This window comes from Vespa mandarinia, chromosome 6, assembly GCF_050613455.1.
Source record: "Vespa mandarinia isolate Hongniang chromosome 6, ASM5061345v1, whole genome shotgun sequence".
NCBI classification, from domain to species: Eukaryota; Metazoa; Arthropoda; class Insecta; order Hymenoptera; family Vespidae; genus Vespa; species Vespa mandarinia.
In genome coordinates, this window is record NC_140815.1 from 5,551,959 (window position 1) to 5,570,354 (window position 18,396).

The window sequence follows — 18,396 nt, forward strand, 5'->3', positions numbered from 1 at the left end:
TATATAGATGTAATATTATAGATATATTTTTATTAATACTTTATATGTTTCTGTATACATAAAGTATACATAATAGTTTTCTATAATACTTATTTAAGAATAGTTAGAATCTGCAATTTATATAAATATTATATTTATATTTTTATCATCAATGTATAATTATATTCAAAATGACATTATAAGTAAATGGAAAAAAAAACGAAGTATGAATTTTATATAGATTGTTAAATTTAAATGATCAACTGTTTTGCTAGTTAATATGCATTCATTTTTATTGAATTCTTTAAATCGTTTGATTAGCTTCTTATTTTATTATTAGTATAAGTATCTTCTAACTGATCTATTACAATGTTATAACGTTCCAGGGAATACCTAAAATTATTTAAATTTAATATCTATATCTTTTCTATAAAAAATACAATTGAAACCATGAATTCACAATATTGCACACACCTTTCATCTACACAATTTACCAACCAATAAGATGCATTTATCATTTTTGTATATTGCATTTTTAAATAATATTTTTTTGTATATTGCACATTCAAGTACTTAGAAAAGGATTTGATAAGCGGATGATATGCACCTATTTCTTTAATTTTAGTTATATTGCAAATTTCTATTTCTTCATCTAATATTTTCCACATCTATGCACATAACAAAATTATAAGAAATAAATATATTAAATAACAACCATATATTTTCTATCTTGTAAATACTTCACCTGTATCCATTTTTCATATATTAAATCTTTTAAACACGATCGATACTTAAATCTTTCAAAAGCATATATTGCTTCAATGCCTTCATCAATGTTTTTAATGTTTTCAAAAATATGGTTAATTAAATTTTTAATCATATTTTCTAATTGTATTATAGCTATTTTAAATTTATGTATAGCTATATTGCAATTAGTATCTTTAATGTTTAATATATTTTCTTGAATTGCAATAATTTTGTTCAAATTATCATAAAATAGATTTTCAATTTGTTGACAACATTTTTCATATTCTATTCCTTTTGCACCTCCAAATGTTTCTTCTTTAGCACACCTATGGTAATATAATAATAATATACACGGTAGAAGAAGTCAAATATTAGATTTCCTAAATTATTACCTTTCAAAAATAATTCGTGCATTACAAATTTCGATAATATCATGACATCTTTGTATAAATGCATTAATACTATTAAAAACCATTTCTTCATCTATATCCCATATTCTATAAGGACTAATAGAAGTTGCTATCTTTTTTACAAACTATAAAATATTTTAAATTTTAATATTAATTTTAAGATGAAAAAAGATGTATTCTTACTTTTTCATAAACTTTCCTGTACATTTGACAGGTAGATATAGATTTCTTTAGCATATGTATCCCACTTTCTGCATGTCCTTTAATTGCAGTTTCTATATCTATATATCTTTGACATTGAGATATTAATTGAGTACTTAATGCTCGACAAAGGGACCCTATATTATTTCTATAAAAATATAAATTTTATATTAATATCACATAATTTTCTATTGTACATATTTTAATAAAGTATTTATATATACGTTATACTATAAAAAGGTGATTCCATCCAAATGAGTAGTATCAGGAGTAATATCTTCGTCACGTTAACTTCTATATTATCCGAGATACATAAATTTGTACAATATTCAGATAAAATGTTTAAGTATATTAAATTTGATGAAGATTCCATCAATGCTTCCTGCAGTTTTCTAATAAATATTGGAAATGATTCTACACTAGATGAATTCATATTTTTTAATAATTGGATAATAGCTTGGACTTCATTGTTCGATAATTGATTATTTAAAGAATTTAAATTATCATCTAAAAATATACATATAAATATGATTTTAATTAAAAATAAATTCTATAATATACTATAATAAATTCTAAAATATTAAATATTCTTAATAATCATAAGAATGATTGCACTAACAAATATTTTTCCAATGATTACATTCATCCATTATACTTTCGATATTTTTTCTAATAACCGTAGAAGTTAAAGCCGCATGTATTTGTTTTATCCAACATCTGACTATCTTTTCCAATCTTCCAATTAATTCTTTTATATGAAATTCTTGCATTTGTATGACAGTATTTTTTTCTTCTCTAATTACAGAATCATGCTCATAAAATAATCGAAATCCACGTAATTCAGGTAAACGTTCTCTTGGTACATACAAAATCGTTCGATTTATTGATTTACAAAGTTGCTCATTTAAAATCATTAAAAGATTGTGTAAGTTCAAATAGAGATCATTCTGTATAACTAGAATATAATAAAAAAAAAATATATGCAATATAAGTCATAAATTAATTTATGATTATAAAATGATATAATAAAAAAAAGTACTTTCTGGCCACTCGTTACTATTTAAAGCAACAGGAGCGTATATATTTTGTAGAAACTTAAAAAACGATTTTGTTTTATCTTCGTTAATGTTCCCACAGAAAATAGTTTTGAGAAAATTATCAGTTGTATAGATTTGTAATGGTGATCTTAAAAAATACATAAGATCTACTTCCTTGCAATCGGACAGATTCAAAGATGCCATCAATTTATTTCGATTGAAAAATATAATCAATATAGTATGAGATACGCATTGAAAATATTCTCGTATAACTTCGTAGCAGCTTTCGTTCCAATCCGATTCTTTAAGATGAGAAAGTACTGTCAAATCCTTTACGTATTGTACCTAAGAAAACATACTTCTATGATGGAAAATATAATAAATTTTTTAAATTTATTAGTTGGTTTTAGTTCTATTAGTTGAAAGTACATGCATTTGATTAGGATTGATAATTTTAAATATTCCCGCTCAACGAGCAATTATGATACTGACTAGTGTTATCAGTTCTTGCTCCGTATAAATAGGATTTTCTGGTTCCGGAGAAGTCTCATATTCACTCTCGGAAGTTTCTGCAATTTATATATCCATAAATACATAAGGTCAATTAATTTTTTTTAAATATAATCGATAATTATTTTTTTTCACACGTTCATTAAAGCAGGTAAAATTGTTATTGTTCCTGGAAACATATTGGCATAGCAGCAGGTATTTCGATTACAATTATTTTCAAATTTTTGAACAAATTTTCGATCGATAAATTATATAATAAAATATCCGTTGACTAAATTATTTAAAATACATTATATTTATCTAAAGTTAGATAAACTTTTTATAACTTGATGTAAAAATATAAATTACTTACGCGATAAATTCTTTTTTCTTTTTATATAATATAAATGAACTCGATATTTTTGTATAATATAGAAAAATTATAAATTTTGATGAAAGAGTTCATTATTTTACCTCGTCGTTCATGGCCTTCCTCATCGGTATCCATATCCAAATATTCGCGATGTGGATCGGATATTACTTTTTCTGTTTTTTTCAGTTTTTCTTGTTTCTTTTCCTTTTTACTTTCCATATTTAATATCGCACTCGCAAATAAAAAAAAAAATAGAAATAATCACGATTAAAGTTAATTGATATAAATTAGTTCCACGAAACAAATATTTCGTAAAAAGAGATCTTTTTACAATGGTGTTTATGTTTGATCAATATATTGATAAAGTTTCTTTTTTGCCAATCCAAAAATTATTATTGAGATCATTATATAGATATTTTTCTATTATTTCACAATATATCAAAAATTCTAATTATATGTAATTAATAACTAATTAGAAATGTTTTAAAAATATAAATCATTGTAAACGCTAAATAAAGATTGCATCACTTCTCTGCTCTTCCGAATGCAAATCGACAACGTTGCCATTGTTGACAAATCGCCAACATTGGACAAATAAACGAGCAAAACTTTATGGATCATAGAAGATATATATTTTCAAAAATATTTAATTCAATGTAATTATTGGTAGGAATGACTCAATAAAATAAGACGACTGATGCATTAGTATCGAAAATCGATTTTTATTTTTCTTTTTGACGATAATTTTATTTTTTCTTAAAAATAACACACAAAAGAAAAATGATTTAAATATATAATACTTTTATAAGAATTTTTCAGTTTAAATCATTTCTGAACATTTTAAAAAATTCTCTAAAATGAAGCGTCAAATATTCGTTGGTGCCTTGGTGCATTCTAACGAAAAAAGAGAATTAATTATGATTGATCGCGCTGCTGTAATGGTTGAAAATGGCAAGGTATAAATTGAGATGTGTTATAAAATATCAATAAATATTTATCATGATTTTATTTAAATTAAATAAACATATATAAACAACTGTTATAATTTTTATAACATTTGAAACTTATAGATCATTGATGTTACTGTGAATCCAGAACCTAGTGCACTTATAGGTGATCATGTCACTTTTTTAAATGACAAACAATTTTTAATGCCAGGTCTTATTGATTGTCATACTCATGCAGTTCAATTTCCTAATCTTGGTTTGGGTTATGATAAAAATCTATTAGATTGGTTAGAAAAATATACTTTCCCCTTAGAAAAAAAATATGTCGATGAAGAATTTGCTAAACATGTATTTGAAACTGTTGTGGTTTGTAAGATTTTTTATTTTAATTTTTAATAATAAAATAAAAATAAAAAAAAAATATATATATATATATTGTATGTATATATTTATATATATTATAAATATATATATGTATATTATATATATATATTTATATTTATATATATATATATATATATATATTTACATAATATTCAGAAACGTACTCTTGCCATGGGTACAACAACAGCATGTTATTTTGCATCTTTATATGGAAAAGCATCTATGGAACTTGCACGAGCAGTTGCACATTTAGGCCAACGTGCCTTTATAGGAAAAGTAAATATGAATGCATATCGTAACGATGGATACTATGAAAATACTGTAGAATCTATAAAAAATACTATACAATTTATAAATGATATTTTAAATCTTGATGTAAGTGAAAACAATGGTCTTAACTAATCATGGTAATTAGATTATTGAAATCTCAATATTTTATAAAAATTTTTGTTATAGAATCATCTTATAAAACCAATCATTACACCAAGATTTGCTTTGAGTTGTGATATGGAATTGATGAAAGAATTGGGCAACCTGGCTAAAGAAAGAGATCTTCACATACAAGTATTTATAAATAATGCATTGTACAATAATTAATTATTTCAGAGCATAATTATAAAAATATCATTATTTTAGACACATATTTCTGAAAATATAGATGAAATTAAAGCAGTAAGAAATATGTTCAAGGAGTATCCATCTTATGCTAGTGTATATAATGCAGCTGGACTTCTAACTAATAAGGTAAATTAAAAAATGTATATAAAAATTAGTCATTTTTTAATTAGATTAAAAAAATTTTTTTTAGACAATATTAGCTCATGCAATACACCTCACAGAGGATGAAATAATGCTTATTAAACAAAATGATACAGCAATTATACATTGTCCATCTTCTAACACATGTTTAAAAAGTGGTATGTGTGACATACAAAAATTAAAATCAAAAGGACTTAAAATAGGACTAGGGACAGGTATTGAGAATTTTTTTAAAAGCTGTAAAATGATAGATAAATTTGTATAAATAATATATAAATAAATATTCATTTATTATTTACTAGATGTAGCAGGTGGACAAAGCTCTAGTATGGTGGACGCAATGAGATCTGCGTTACAAGTATCAACTAACCTTGCTATGTTTAAAAGTGACTATGAAAGTCTCAACTATAAAGAAGTGTTTTATATGGCTACTTTAGGAGGCGCTATATGTAAGTATTTTTATTCAATATCTAATGCTTTTTCCTTAATTTGTTCCTAAATTTTTTAGCACTAGGGATTAACAAAGAGGTAGGTAATTTAATACCTGGTAAAGAATTTGATGCACTTATAGTAGATATGAGTGTAAGTAATGGGCCATTAGATGATTTCATGAGTTATTCACTAGAAAAACAATTACAAAGATTTATATATTCTGGAGATGATCGTAACATTATTGAAGTTTATGTTTCTGGTTATAAAGTTAAATAGAAATATATGCATCACATATTTTTATTCTTTGTATATCACATAGTTCATTTCATTTAATATATATTATATATTTTCACATTTATCTTCAAATTGTAACTTGGATATATTTTATTTTATTGATTAATATTTTAAACAAGTATAATTAGTATGATTCATCAATGTATATTTTTAGTACATGTATACAAAGCTGTGCTAGTAATTATGCAATGCATGCAAGCACATAGATGGTCAATAATGCAGTTTAAGAGTATTTAAGCCGGTTCTGAATATATATTTCCCAAGTTTTATTTTAATTATCTTTATGATATTTCAAAAATGATTGTATACTTCTTAGAGATTGTTCAAATGCTTTTTCAAATCCATGACTACCATTGTCCTATAACAAAATTATAGCATGTAGATATAAAATTTTTTTTTATAAGATGCTGCTATAGATTCTATTATTAAAAATTACATACAAATAATGGATCTCTTATATTAATTTCTCCATTTGGATCATATTTTCCCAAAATTTCAACAATAGCCTTACTATTCTCTGGTTTTAACGGGTACAAGTATTCCATTATATAACTATCCATTCCAAATATCCAATTATACTTGTAAAAATCAGCTTTTGTAATCTAAAATAGCAATAATTATAATATCAAATTTTTTTTTTTATTAAATTATATAAAATATTCTTACAAGTCTTGCTTTGTGAGAGTATTCAGTGATTCCATTTTTTTTAAGTGTTGACATGGCTCTTGGTTCAGGTGGATTACCTATATGATATTCCAAAATTGCTGCACTATCTGCTTCCCAATAATTAACTAAATTCATTTTTTTAATTTGTGCATTAAAAACTGCTTCTGCTATTGGAGAACGACAACTATTTCCTATAATGAAAAATAGTATCAATTCATAATATTATATTATTATAATTGCAGTCCTACCTAAACAAACCATAAGTACTTTTCTTTTTCCTATCATATTCTGCGAAACTGTGAAATAAATATATAATTAGAGATACAATAATAATGTACAAATGGATTAGAAAAGAATAATAAACAATAGAGTGTAGCACAAATGAATTTACTTATATATTATATTACAAATTAATGATTTGTAAATTATGAATCGCGACTGTATAAGAAGATTGCGACATTTTCATTATGTGCTACAGATATAAATGATGCTTTTTTTTTGTTTTGACAATTATTTATTTCTTTAATATTAATCTGTAGGTAAAATATTAAATTTTTTTTCCAGAATATTTATAAATTGAAAATAAACATTTTTCTTTCTATTTTTAAGTTGTCATTATTTTACATCTGAAAAAATAAACATTAAATTATACAGTAACAAACATTATACAATTAAATAAGAAATTAATTACCTTTATGCTTCTGTAAGAATGCTGTAATACTTCTTACACATTGATCATATGCCTTCTCAAATCCAGTACTATCATCATCCTATAAAAACAATTTATATTGTTTAAATTTTATTCAAATAAACGTATATAAGAATATAAAAAATATGATAACATACATAGTAAGGATCACGTATTATTGTTTCTCCTTCTGGATCATATTTTCCTAACAATTCAATTATCGCTTTACTGTCTTGTGGTTTTAGTTTATTTAGTTCTCGAATATTTTCAACATCCATTCCAAATATCCAATCATATTTATTAAAATCATCTACTGTGATCTAAAAATAGGAACAATATATGATATTTATATGATATTTACATATATAATATATATGAAAATAATTTATATTTATGTTATTTATCAGAAACATTACATACTTGTCTAGCACGATGAGAATAGCTAGTAAGTCCTCTTTGTTTCAATACAGACATAGCTCTTCGATCAGGATTTTTACCAGTATGATATCCTATAAGAGCTGCACTATCTACTTCCCATTGATCAGTTAAACCAATTTTCTTAATTTGATCATCAAAAACAGCTTCTGCGATAGGAGAACGGCAAATATTTCCTTAAAAAAATTTTCATATGAAGATTATATCATTATATAGGAAAAGAAGCAACTTAATAAAGGAGGTTTATAAAAATACCTAAACAAATCATAAGCACTTTTTTCTTTTGTGACATGATTAATTTTATTACTTTTATTATTTCACTGTTAATTTTATTATCTTTATTATTTTACTAGTTAGATTTGCACATAAAACATAATTTTTATTTTTTTTACTACTTTCGCTCTAAGTGTGTGTGACTTTAGCGACAGGTAGGATAAAATATGAACTACAAGTGCAAGCAGGAAATGCTATCGTATAGTTGTATAAGCTTGTTGGTTGGTTATATTTCTCTCACTCATACTAACGATCGGTTTCATGTAGATTTATAATAATGCGCATTTTGCAGTGATCTATGCTAGGTACGATAATAATAAATATAATTGATACATATAATAATTAGTATATAAATTGTGTGTAAAAACAAAATTTTGTCGAATGCTTTGTTAAAAATAATTAGTGAATACTTATATATATATGTATATTTATTATATTATTACATTATGTATTATTATATAGTAATAGTAGTAATAATAGTAATAATGTAAAGTAGATTACTTTTAGTAGAGGAAACCATAAAAAAAATTCTTGAAAAAGTATCATTTTTTAAAACAATTTTTTTCAAAGAAAATAAAGTTTTCTTAAAAATTCGAAAAAGCAAAATCTTTTTTTTTTCAAAAGCTAAACCTTCGTTTTTAAAATGAGATCTTGTTCATCAAAATCGGTCAAGAATTATGCTCATTCTCATCGTTGGTGTAAGTCATTATACAGTCAAAGTTGAATAGTCTTAATAAAATTTTGTCTACCCGCCGCATACTTTATACGTGTTGCCCTCTAGCCTATTCTAGAGGGCGACAGTAAGAATGTAACATTCATGCTTTTTACCATGTGCTCGGTATACTTAATATTAATTTAGAAAATTATATCTGAAGTTAATTAAACATTACGTTATTTACATGTTAAAATGTCGTTTTTTATAAGGAACAATCGAGTTAAGGGAGCAACTAAAAGAAAAGTAAGTTACTAATATTTACAAATTGACAAAATGAAACATCTGTAATAAATAGCTTATTATAGGTTAGACTTATTTTAGCAGTTTATTATAAACAAAGAGTATAGCATTGATACTTAGTAGAATTTAGAGTTAATAACTGAAATTTTATTAAATTAATTTAGTATTTAGTATTAATTTAGTATTTGATTAATTTTATTAATTATTAAATATTACATACTCTTGACATTTATCTATTGAAATATTATTTGTTTATATTTCAGTATAATGGACATTTTGAAAATAGAGATAAAAGTACATTTACTTCGAAAGGAAAGAAAAAAAATGTAAAAAAGTCTATACCCACTGACAATGAGAGTATATCTAGTAATGACGAAGAACTTGCAGAAGAAAATGAAAAGTGAGTAAAATTTATAGTTAATCATTTTGCTTACAATGTTATACATTTTCCATAAAAAATATGTTGTACTTGAAAATAAATTAATAGAAACAAAAAAAGAAAAAAAGCAATGATAACTTTGTAAAAAATAAAAATAAATTTTGTTTTATAATCTAAGATCACCAGAGTTTGAAAGTGAATCAGAAACTGAAGAAACCGTTCAGGAAAAACGTATTAGGCTGGCTAAAAAATATCTTCAACAAATTGAGGAAGAAGGTTAATGAATATAGATGAACTGTAATATATTTATTACAAATATCTGTGCATTATTAATTTATAATATATTTTGATACATATATAGAGAAAGATAGAGCAGAATTTGAGGAAGGAGCAGTTGCAAGAAGATTAAAAGATGAATACTTGGAAGAAAAGGGATGCCTTAGAAAAATTGTAGCAGAACGTTATATTGCTCATGAAGATCCTATAATATTGAGATGTAAAGCTCATAAAGATTCTATTACGTGTTTATGTATTTCTAATAAAGGGAACATTTTATATTCAAGTTCTAAAGATGGTAGTTTAGTTAAATGTAAGTTTTTATTAATTTTTAATTAAAAAAAATAATTAAATAATATTTATAAAAATAATGTAATTTACATTATTTCAATATTACTGTAGGGTCATTAAAGGAAAGAACTAAATTAAAAATTATAAAAGGAAAAAGAAAAGGACAGGATGGAATGAAATCAATTAATTGTATGGCAATTAGTACTGATGGCAAATTTTTGGTAAATATATACAATATATAATATATAGAATCTATATTCTATATATTAAACATATGTTTTTAATTTACGAATAATACTTTATTAGGTTGTTGGAGATGGTGGTTGTAAGGATATTAAAGTATTTTGTGGGGAAAGTTTAAATCTTTTAAAAAATTTACAAGGACATAGAGGTATAATAACTGGTTTAATATTTCGAAAAGATACTCACACACTTTACTCTGCATCTGAAGACAGAAGCATAAAAGTTTGGAATTTAGATGATATGGCATATGTTGAATCTTTGTAGGTATATATTATACATTTGAATTAATACTTCCACATAAATGTGTAAGTGTAAGGTACAATTCTATTTTTAGATTTGGACATCAAAATGGTATCACATCAATTGATGCTTTATCAAGAGAACGCGCTATAACTAGTGGTGGATATGATGGAACTATTAGAATATGGAAAATTGTAGAAGAATCGCAATTAATTTTTAATGGTCATAATGGCAGCATAGATATCGTTAAACTTATCAATGAAGAGAACTTTTTTAGTGGTGGAAATGATGGCTCATTATGTGTATGGGGTTGTCTAAAAAAAAAACCTTTATGTTGTGTACCCGAGGCTCATGGAATAGATGAAAATAATGGGCAACCAAAATGGATATCGAGCATAGCAACGCTTTTGAATACTGATTTAGTAGCATCTGGTAAAATATTTCTTTATAAGATACCTCTTATATGTATTTAAAAATTCTGAATATTTTTTATATATCTTTATTTTATTACGATTTACACAACTTTAAATGTAATAATATTTTCCTTTTATTAGGTTCTCAAAATGGAGAGATCAAATTGTGGCGATGCGGTGATTCGTTTAAATCATTACATCCATTATTTACAATAAAATTAGTCGGGTTTATAAACTCATTGGTATTTACACCAGATGGTAATAATCTGATTGCTGGTGTTGGTCAAGAACACAAGCTTGGTAGATGGTGGCGTATACCAGAAGCCAGAAACTGTATTGTTATTATACCATTAGTCCAAAATAAAACAAACAAATAATATATATTATCTAAGAGATTAATTATTACATTTTATCATTTATATAATATTCCAAGCACATTATATAAATGATACATAATATAAACTTTATTTTAATAATTTTAAATTAACTCTTTCGGTCTAGTATGCTTGTGAAATAATATTTTTGCCATGGACGGACGCATCGTTTATAACTTGACGCTGACGTACGAAGCGTTTATGATGCTTGATTGATTTTTTTATTTTATAAAGTTGATATGACGTACTTTTTTATTGCAGTATATATAAATAAAATTATTTTTTGTAAATAACATAATTCATTTCAAATTTCTCTTAGGAATAATATATTTTTAATGTAAGTAATATTTGTAATTTAGATGATAAAATTATAAAAAACGTTTAACCCTTTCAGTGCGGAATTCTTCAGATTTCAATATTCTTCAATAATTTTCATCCGACGAATATGTTTTTATTTATTTCAAAGGTTTAAAAATGAAAAGATGTTCTCGATTTATTAGCTATATATTTAATCCATTATTGCCGACTGAATTATTTGGTCAGTAAAAAGAGTATCTAATGTTATCGACTGAGTTACCAATGATTGATAAAAATGAGATCTATTATTGCCAATTGAGTTAATCGTAAAGTTTTGTGCGAAAAATTGCAGAACATGATATATTATGATAGGCGTATATATAAGTATTCCGAGCGTTCATTTTTCATATATATATATATTCATCGTTTGGAGTGAAAGAGTTAAGTGCCTTTAATATATATTTATGAAGTAATTTTTGTTCATAATTATTCTTTTCTGGAATAGTTACACATGCCAATTATTGTAAAGTTTAAATAACGTTGCGCCGTGCATGGCTATAAATGAGAATGAAATGAAAGAAATATTGGTCCACAGTACAAGTATTTATTTATTCTGTACAAAAGTTGAGTTATAAAATATTATGTCCCCATTTTAGGTCTTGTTCTTAGCCTTGTATACCATGCCGTCTTGAGTTCGTTCATATAATAACAATATCGCCGTATTAAGAAAACGCGTGTGCTCAGGAGAAATGTTGTATTATCCTTTCTTTTTTTTTTGTTTTTTCTTCCTTATTTTTTTTTTCCGATGCGCAAGTAGAACGCGTTGAAATTCGATCGTCCTCATTCGAAAAAGGACCATCATTGAATCATTCTCGCGCGAGCACCTGCGTTTCTTTTCGTACGAAGCTCGGCCCTCACCGTGTACACATAAATCAAACCTGATTTTAAACTCGCATATTTATTCGCGGTAACAAACAGTACATGCGTGTGTACACTACTACTTGTGCATTCTTGTAATAATCTTATTTTTTTCTTTTTTTCTTTTTTCAAACAAGTGCGACAAATGGGCCTTCCCACGTGGTTTTTCTTCATGCCGTTCTTCACATTTTCTTTTTCTTCTTTTTTTTTCTTTTTTAATCCCTCAATCTCTCTCTCTCTCTCTCTTTTTTTTTCTTTTTTTTTTTTTTTTCTTTTAATATTTATTTCTAGATCATGAGTGTGCTTTCCAGTGCGTTTTGAAGATCATCAAGCGATATCGTTCCCTGCATTTACGCACAATTAATAATTTCTCGTTTCTCTCCGCTGGATCTACTTTCAGTATAAATCGACCGAACATCATTTCAATCGAAATTCGCATCAAAGTACATCATTTCAAGGCGCAGCCTCGTTTTATCTATTTTTTTTTTTTTCAAGTCTTTTGTCCCGCAGCCTCATAGGATATAAATTCGTTTCTTCGCTTCTTTTCATAAATTAATCTTTTTATCCATCTTTTCGATAACCCGCCAATTCACATCGAAGTAATAGGACTCTTCGTAATCTAGGAACTAACGATAAATTATCTTAATATTTCGCTTTACATTCACGAAATCTCTTATCGTATCGATGCTTTTCTTTTATCTCGTCGTAAAATTCGGACGCAAATGAAGTTTTATTGGTTTTTAAGAACGAAATAATCGTAATTATGTATAGCGGAGAGAATGATTATTTTTCATGCACACATCTTCGCATTTTTCGACACAAACAAGTGTTCCTCGACTAAATATACATCCAAATATATTACACGTTTTGGGTGACCTTGTGCAAGTTATAACTGTCGCTATACAAAGTTTTGCGGTATTCCATGATGTGAGCTTTTTTGTACCGTGCTAGTCTCGAAAACATTGACATCCATGCTATCATAAGTCATATTTATCTTTACGACAAAACGGTGAGATATCATCGATCACACGTACAATGAAGCGTTACACGAAATAATTGACGTAAAGTACCTTTGGCAAATACACTATCCGCTTTTTCGAATCTCGATTCTTATTAACGTAGGCCTAATTCGAAGAAAATTTTGCGAAACTTCGTGGAATATTAGAAATTTCTATAAATCTGATCTTTAAACGACGCGATATTTTATCAGGTAAAACAAGTTTATGAATCTCGTTCTGAAGCGTGCCCTAAAACAACGAAATCACATCACAACCATCTTTTTTTTGCATATGAATCGCCATCGTGCTAAAAATATAAATGAGAACGCGAAATATTTAGATGGATATAACTTGATAGCCCTACTTTGAAAAATTCGTTGTCTCTAATATGCAATTACGAGGCTTTCGCTATTTTAGGCCAAACGATAATCACAAATAGTCCGAAAATCATTCCAATCGAATCTACTGGAGAATTAATTAATTGATATTTAAAAATGTACTTCAGTAGAATCGATGACGTGCATCGTTCGAACGTTCATCAAACAATTCATAAAACCTTTGCTCGCGATAACAATTCAAATACTTTATCTTTACTTTCTGCAAGTGTAAAGCGTTTGTCCGTATACACAGTGTCTTTTACAATTTTGATGGAATGTATGAAGCGAAATGAGATGACAAATATATTAATAGACCTTTTGAAGTCTCGCGAAAAAATTCAAGAATACGACCGAACAAAAATTCATTTTTTTTTCTTTACTTCTTTCCTTCCCTCTTTCATTCATGATTCTTCTCTCTCTCTCTCTTTCTTTCTCTTTTTTCCGCGCTTTCTCTTTCTCAGCTCTTTTTTCACAGAATAGGAGTTAAAAAGTAAGATATGTTTACGGCGAGTACACGAGCAAATTCATTTTTAAATGAAAACTCCAAAAAATCTTCGACCAAGGCATCCAATCAATTAAATGAGAAAAGAAATCTTTATAAAATGTTTTATTTTATTCTAACGTCCTTTATTTGGAAATTTTCACGTTATTTTCAAGGATTATATTTGTTTTCCTTAATGTAGAGGAAAAAAAAGAAATAGAAAAAAATAAAAAAATAAAAAAAATACAGAACAATTAATTATTCGAATCGATGCCATGGGTTTACCAGCGATTGAAAAATATACGTCGTTCAAGTGAAACGATCGTATATATCTCATACATCGAGCATTCTTTTGTACTACAGAGACGATTCGCGCAAGGTACTTTCAAACAAAACCTACACCGAGGCGAGCATGCCATTGCATCGGTGTATATGTATGTGTGTAGATGAGTAAAAGGAGACTCGGTCCCCATTTCCCTTTCGTCAGGTGTCATTTCACGCGTTTTACTTTCTTCTTTTTTTTTTTTGTATTTTTTTTTTTTAACTTTTTCATCGATATATCTCTGATATCGATATACATATACAATATACCTACATAACTTATGTGACGCCAACGTTTCTACGTTCGCGCATTGTTATTTTCCATTTTGCGTGTACTACTCTTGATAACACGCATCGTACGCGCCAATCGCATCTCTCTTGCATCCTTCCTTGTGTCCTCTTTCATTCTAACTCTCTTCCTTCCTCTTTCTCCCTCTCTCACATTCTTCTTCTTTCACACACTCTTCCTTTCTCTCTTTCTCTTTCTTTCTCTCTCTCTCTCTCTCTCTCTCTCTCTCATCTCTCTTTCTCTCTCTTTCTTTCTCTCTCACACTCACACGCGCGCACATGGAATCTCCCTCTTTTACCGCGTGAACGAGACGATTTTTCTTCTCTTCGAGTGGTGTACGTGTGTTTTTTCTCGTTGCTTCTCTTGTGCTCTCTAAAATATGTGTGTGTATATATGTGTGTATGGATGTATCAGTGTATATGTGTATGCGTGTATCCTTTATGAAGATCGTTTTACGATTTTATTACGTACGGTTACCTGCAATTTTTTTGTTGATTATGTCTTTTTTCCGGTTTTTTTTTGTTTGCTTTGTTTAAACACTATTTCGCTACAGTGGACTACCATTATGAACGCTACACTACTTTGTATTGTATGCTTTGTTTAATGAACAACGTACTGTACTGAATGTGCACACGCAATCTAACATACCCGTTTTTGCAACAAACGTACATGGCACTTGATGATCTCACGATATCCCCGATTACATTATAGTTAGATAAATCATTTTAAAAAATCGACGGTATGTCGATATTTTTTCTTTTTTTTTTTTTCGTTTACCTACGAACTCGACAATCATTTTTTAACCATTCAGTGAGAATTTAATTTTTTTTGTTCACATGATGCCGTGTACGTTTACCGCATTACGGTGAGCGTATGTGTCAATGTATGTACCGAATATAAAATAATATATGCGCCGTGAAAGATTCACGATCTGTCTAACTGTGGCTTCGTATTTTAAACCCTCTCGTTTAATTAGTACTTGTGTTCTCGTTCTATGAGTAATAATCATAGTTAATTATAACCACTTTGTGTGTTTTCATGTTAAAAATCTTAGACATCAACGTACATTCACTTTTATAATAAATCGTTATTAGAAACCTATCTCGTACTTACTATGCATTTAATATAAATTTCATTGTGTTAATTGTTTATCGATCGTCTTATTTACAAAAATGTCTCTCTCTCTCGCTTTCGTTCTCTTTCTCTCGCTCACTTTCTCTCTCTCTCTCTCTCTCTCTTTCTTTCTCTTTTTATCTTTTCCTTTTCTACTTAATAAGAAAAATGTTCTGTCTCATTCTCTCTCTCTCTCTCTCTCTCTCTTTCTCTCTCTCTCTCTCTCTCTCTCTCTCTCTCTCTCTCTCTATCTATCTTTCTCCCTATTTCCTCCTTCGGCCTTTACAGTTTAATCAAACCGCTGGCAGTGTATAAGACGCGGTGTAAATTGTTAACTCCGGTCTTGATAAATGAGAAGGACGAATCCTTCCATATAAGTTTTATATATTTTATATAGGTGAGAATATAACGCGTGTCCTTCGGTCGCGGTTCAAAGGACCTCCACATTTTCTCAACATTGTTCTTGCACGCGCATACACAAGCGAGAATGAAAAGTTGACGTAAAAGATCTGAATAAACATAAAGTACAAATATGTATGTCGCTGTGAGAGAATATTGAAAAAAAAGAAATAAAAATAAAAAAGAAAAAAAAAAGAAAAATAAATAAATAAAAATAATATAAAGTTTAGGTACGAAGGCAGGACGCGTTCCACTTTATCTTTTGCAGACGATTTTATATGGGGACGCCAGTAACGTTGACCAGGATAGCGAGATAGATAGTTTCGCGCTAAAATAGACAGGTATTGCATAGGATGTAGAATGATTTTCTACATATGTACTTGAATACATCAGCATGTATACATATACTTTATGCACGTATAGATACAAATTCTTTAGCGATATTCTGTGCTTTGAACATTTTTCGTATCTATCAAAATATATCTTCGTATAGTGGAACACTGTCACGTCGCGAACCATGGATCCATGGAGAGAAAAAAAATGTGGATAGGAGATTCGGTCTGCATGGAATGGATGCGTTAGGATGTGAAAAATAAAATGAGGAGAAAGAGACAAAAATAAAATAAACTGCAGTGAGTGACCTTGTCTATTTTCTATCGATAGTTCGTTTCTATATTATTGTTATACTGTATTCACCTATCGTCCGTACGAACGAGTACCATTCACGTGGATCTATGTACGTTTGCTGCATCGCTTTATTGGCGCTGAAGTGTGTGTATGTGATCAATTGTGGATTCGATGACGGATCGTTTACGAAATTAACAATGAGAGACGATTTCCACTGATGCTTTTTACGATTCAAAGTTCGCACGATGAATAAAAAAAAAAAATATAATTAATTATACGACGAATGTGACAACGTAAAGGGAACTTTACGTACGTTCTTGAACGAGACGGGCCGTGAACCGAACATTATTGTATGTACATACATCTGCGTGAAGTTCTTCTATTTCGGACGTAAGTCGATTAGCTACGGGATTCTGGCGTTTACGATCAATCTACTTTGAGAAAAAGCTTCGGATAATTTACAATGTGCGAGTGATTGTCTTTGAGGTTCTCGGTTTACAGCCTTCGACTGTCGTTGCAAAAACGTATTTCGAATGGAAACGAAAATGTCCGTGATTTTCAAAATAAAATAGAAAATAAACGGAGTAACGTCAGAAACAAAATTTTCGACGAATCGTTAATGCGGCCGATAAAATCGTCTCCTATTGATGTTCGTAAAACGTCATCATCGTAATATTCATTGTGATATGCTATTGCGATTAATAACGTATGAGGAAAAAGTATACAAACGGTAAACAGACACGCGAACAGACAGACAGACAAACAGACGTGGATCGTAGGCATGTAATACTTAGGCTTAACAATACTGTAGTGGATAACATTAAACACGCGTTTTAGTTATTTCTTTTCTTTCGCTTTGTTTCGCTTTTGGCCGATCTTATTCATTGTTTTCGTTCTTTTCTAGGTCGGTGCAGGAAGGACGACGATCCGTTTGACGAAAGACGAAAACGATTGGTCGATCGAGCGGCCTATGCGTTCAAGGATCCTCTCTCTCTATCATTTTTTCTTTATCTACGATTCGGAATAAGAAGGATATCTCTCTCTCTCTCTCTCTCTCTCTCGTCCTCTTTCGTTCTCTCGGTCTTTTTCGATTCTTTCGCAAATTCCCTCTTTTCTCCAGCGTTAACAGCATCGTCTTATCATCATGATCATTATCATACGATATTCTTTCGCATACACATATTTACAATAATAATTCATTAAATCTAAACATCTCTCAATGGCGAATGCGAAACGAAAATTCGTCCGCGCTTATATTCTCTTGCATTCTCGAATTCTCGCGGTTTTCGTC

At 28.3% G+C, this 18,396-nt stretch overlaps 5 protein-coding genes across 8 annotated transcripts; 2 read left to right on the plus strand and 3 right to left on the minus strand.

Moving 5' to 3' along the window:
• Window positions 1–169: 169 nt before the first annotated feature.
• LOC118440771 (uncharacterized) lies at window positions 170–3,761 on the minus strand. Of its 2 annotated transcripts, none has more exons than XM_085658016.1 (10): window positions 3,237–3,246; window positions 2,804–2,943; window positions 2,377–2,719; window positions 1,957–2,292; window positions 1,562–1,844; window positions 1,320–1,485; window positions 1,119–1,261; window positions 725–1,052; window positions 454–647; window positions 170–372 (listed from the first exon to the last, which is right to left on the minus strand). In XM_085658016.1, the coding sequence occupies exons 2-10, from the start codon at window positions 2,807–2,809 to the stop codon at window positions 297–299; spliced, it is 1,875 nt and encodes a 624-aa protein (XP_085514142.1). In that variant the 5' UTR covers window positions 2,810–2,943; window positions 3,237–3,246; the 3' UTR covers window positions 170–296. The 2 variants fall into 2 exon arrangements, with proteins under 2 accessions (XP_085514142.1, XP_035720189.2); XM_035864296.2 differs by lacking the exon at window positions 3,237–3,246 and adding an exon at window positions 3,338–3,761 and having other exon boundaries at window positions 171–372; window positions 2,867–2,943.
• On the plus strand, window positions 2,939–6,034 carry DhpD (guanine deaminase). 3 transcript variants are annotated; one of them, XM_035864298.2, is made up of 9 exons: window positions 2,939–3,079; window positions 4,046–4,192; window positions 4,307–4,549; window positions 4,724–4,942; window positions 5,024–5,131; window positions 5,204–5,311; window positions 5,376–5,541; window positions 5,629–5,775; window positions 5,835–6,034. In XM_035864298.2, exons 2-9 carry the CDS (start codon window positions 4,094–4,096, stop codon window positions 6,032–6,034), a joined length of 1,290 nt encoding a protein of 429 aa, XP_035720191.1. In that variant the 5' UTR covers window positions 2,939–3,079; window positions 4,046–4,093. The 3 variants fall into 3 exon arrangements, with proteins under 3 accessions (XP_035720191.1, XP_035720195.1, XP_085514143.1); XM_035864302.2 differs by having other exon boundaries at window positions 4,056–4,192; XM_085658017.1 differs by lacking the exon at window positions 2,939–3,079 and having other exon boundaries at window positions 3,767–4,192.
• A 235-nt stretch (window positions 6,035–6,269) lies between these two features.
• LOC118440774 (low molecular weight phosphotyrosine protein phosphatase 1-like) lies at window positions 6,270–7,244 on the minus strand. Its single transcript, XM_085658019.1, has 5 exons — window positions 7,110–7,244; window positions 6,967–7,014; window positions 6,719–6,909; window positions 6,493–6,654; window positions 6,270–6,410 (listed from the first exon to the last, which is right to left on the minus strand). Exons 2-5 carry the CDS (start codon window positions 7,001–7,003, stop codon window positions 6,324–6,326), a joined length of 477 nt encoding a protein of 158 aa, XP_085514145.1. The 5' UTR covers window positions 7,004–7,014; window positions 7,110–7,244; the 3' UTR covers window positions 6,270–6,323.
• Window positions 7,205–8,285, minus strand: LOC146872958 (low molecular weight phosphotyrosine protein phosphatase). Its single transcript, XM_085658018.1, has 5 exons — window positions 8,097–8,285; window positions 7,827–8,017; window positions 7,565–7,726; window positions 7,410–7,488; window positions 7,205–7,344 (listed from the first exon to the last, which is right to left on the minus strand). The coding sequence occupies exons 1-5, from the start codon at window positions 8,131–8,133 to the stop codon at window positions 7,334–7,336; spliced, it is 480 nt and encodes a 159-aa protein (XP_085514144.1). The 5' UTR covers window positions 8,134–8,285; the 3' UTR covers window positions 7,205–7,333.
• A 531-nt stretch (window positions 8,286–8,816) lies between these two features.
• Window positions 8,817–11,310, plus strand: U3-55K (U3 small nuclear riboprotein factor 55K). Its single transcript, XM_035864297.2, has 8 exons — window positions 8,817–9,072; window positions 9,333–9,469; window positions 9,627–9,724; window positions 9,810–10,037; window positions 10,127–10,236; window positions 10,322–10,518; window positions 10,593–10,930; window positions 11,053–11,310. The coding sequence occupies exons 1-8, from the start codon at window positions 9,022–9,024 to the stop codon at window positions 11,286–11,288; spliced, it is 1,395 nt and encodes a 464-aa protein (XP_035720190.1). The 5' UTR covers window positions 8,817–9,021; the 3' UTR covers window positions 11,289–11,310.
• The last annotated feature ends 7,086 nt before the right edge of the window (window positions 11,311–18,396 follow it).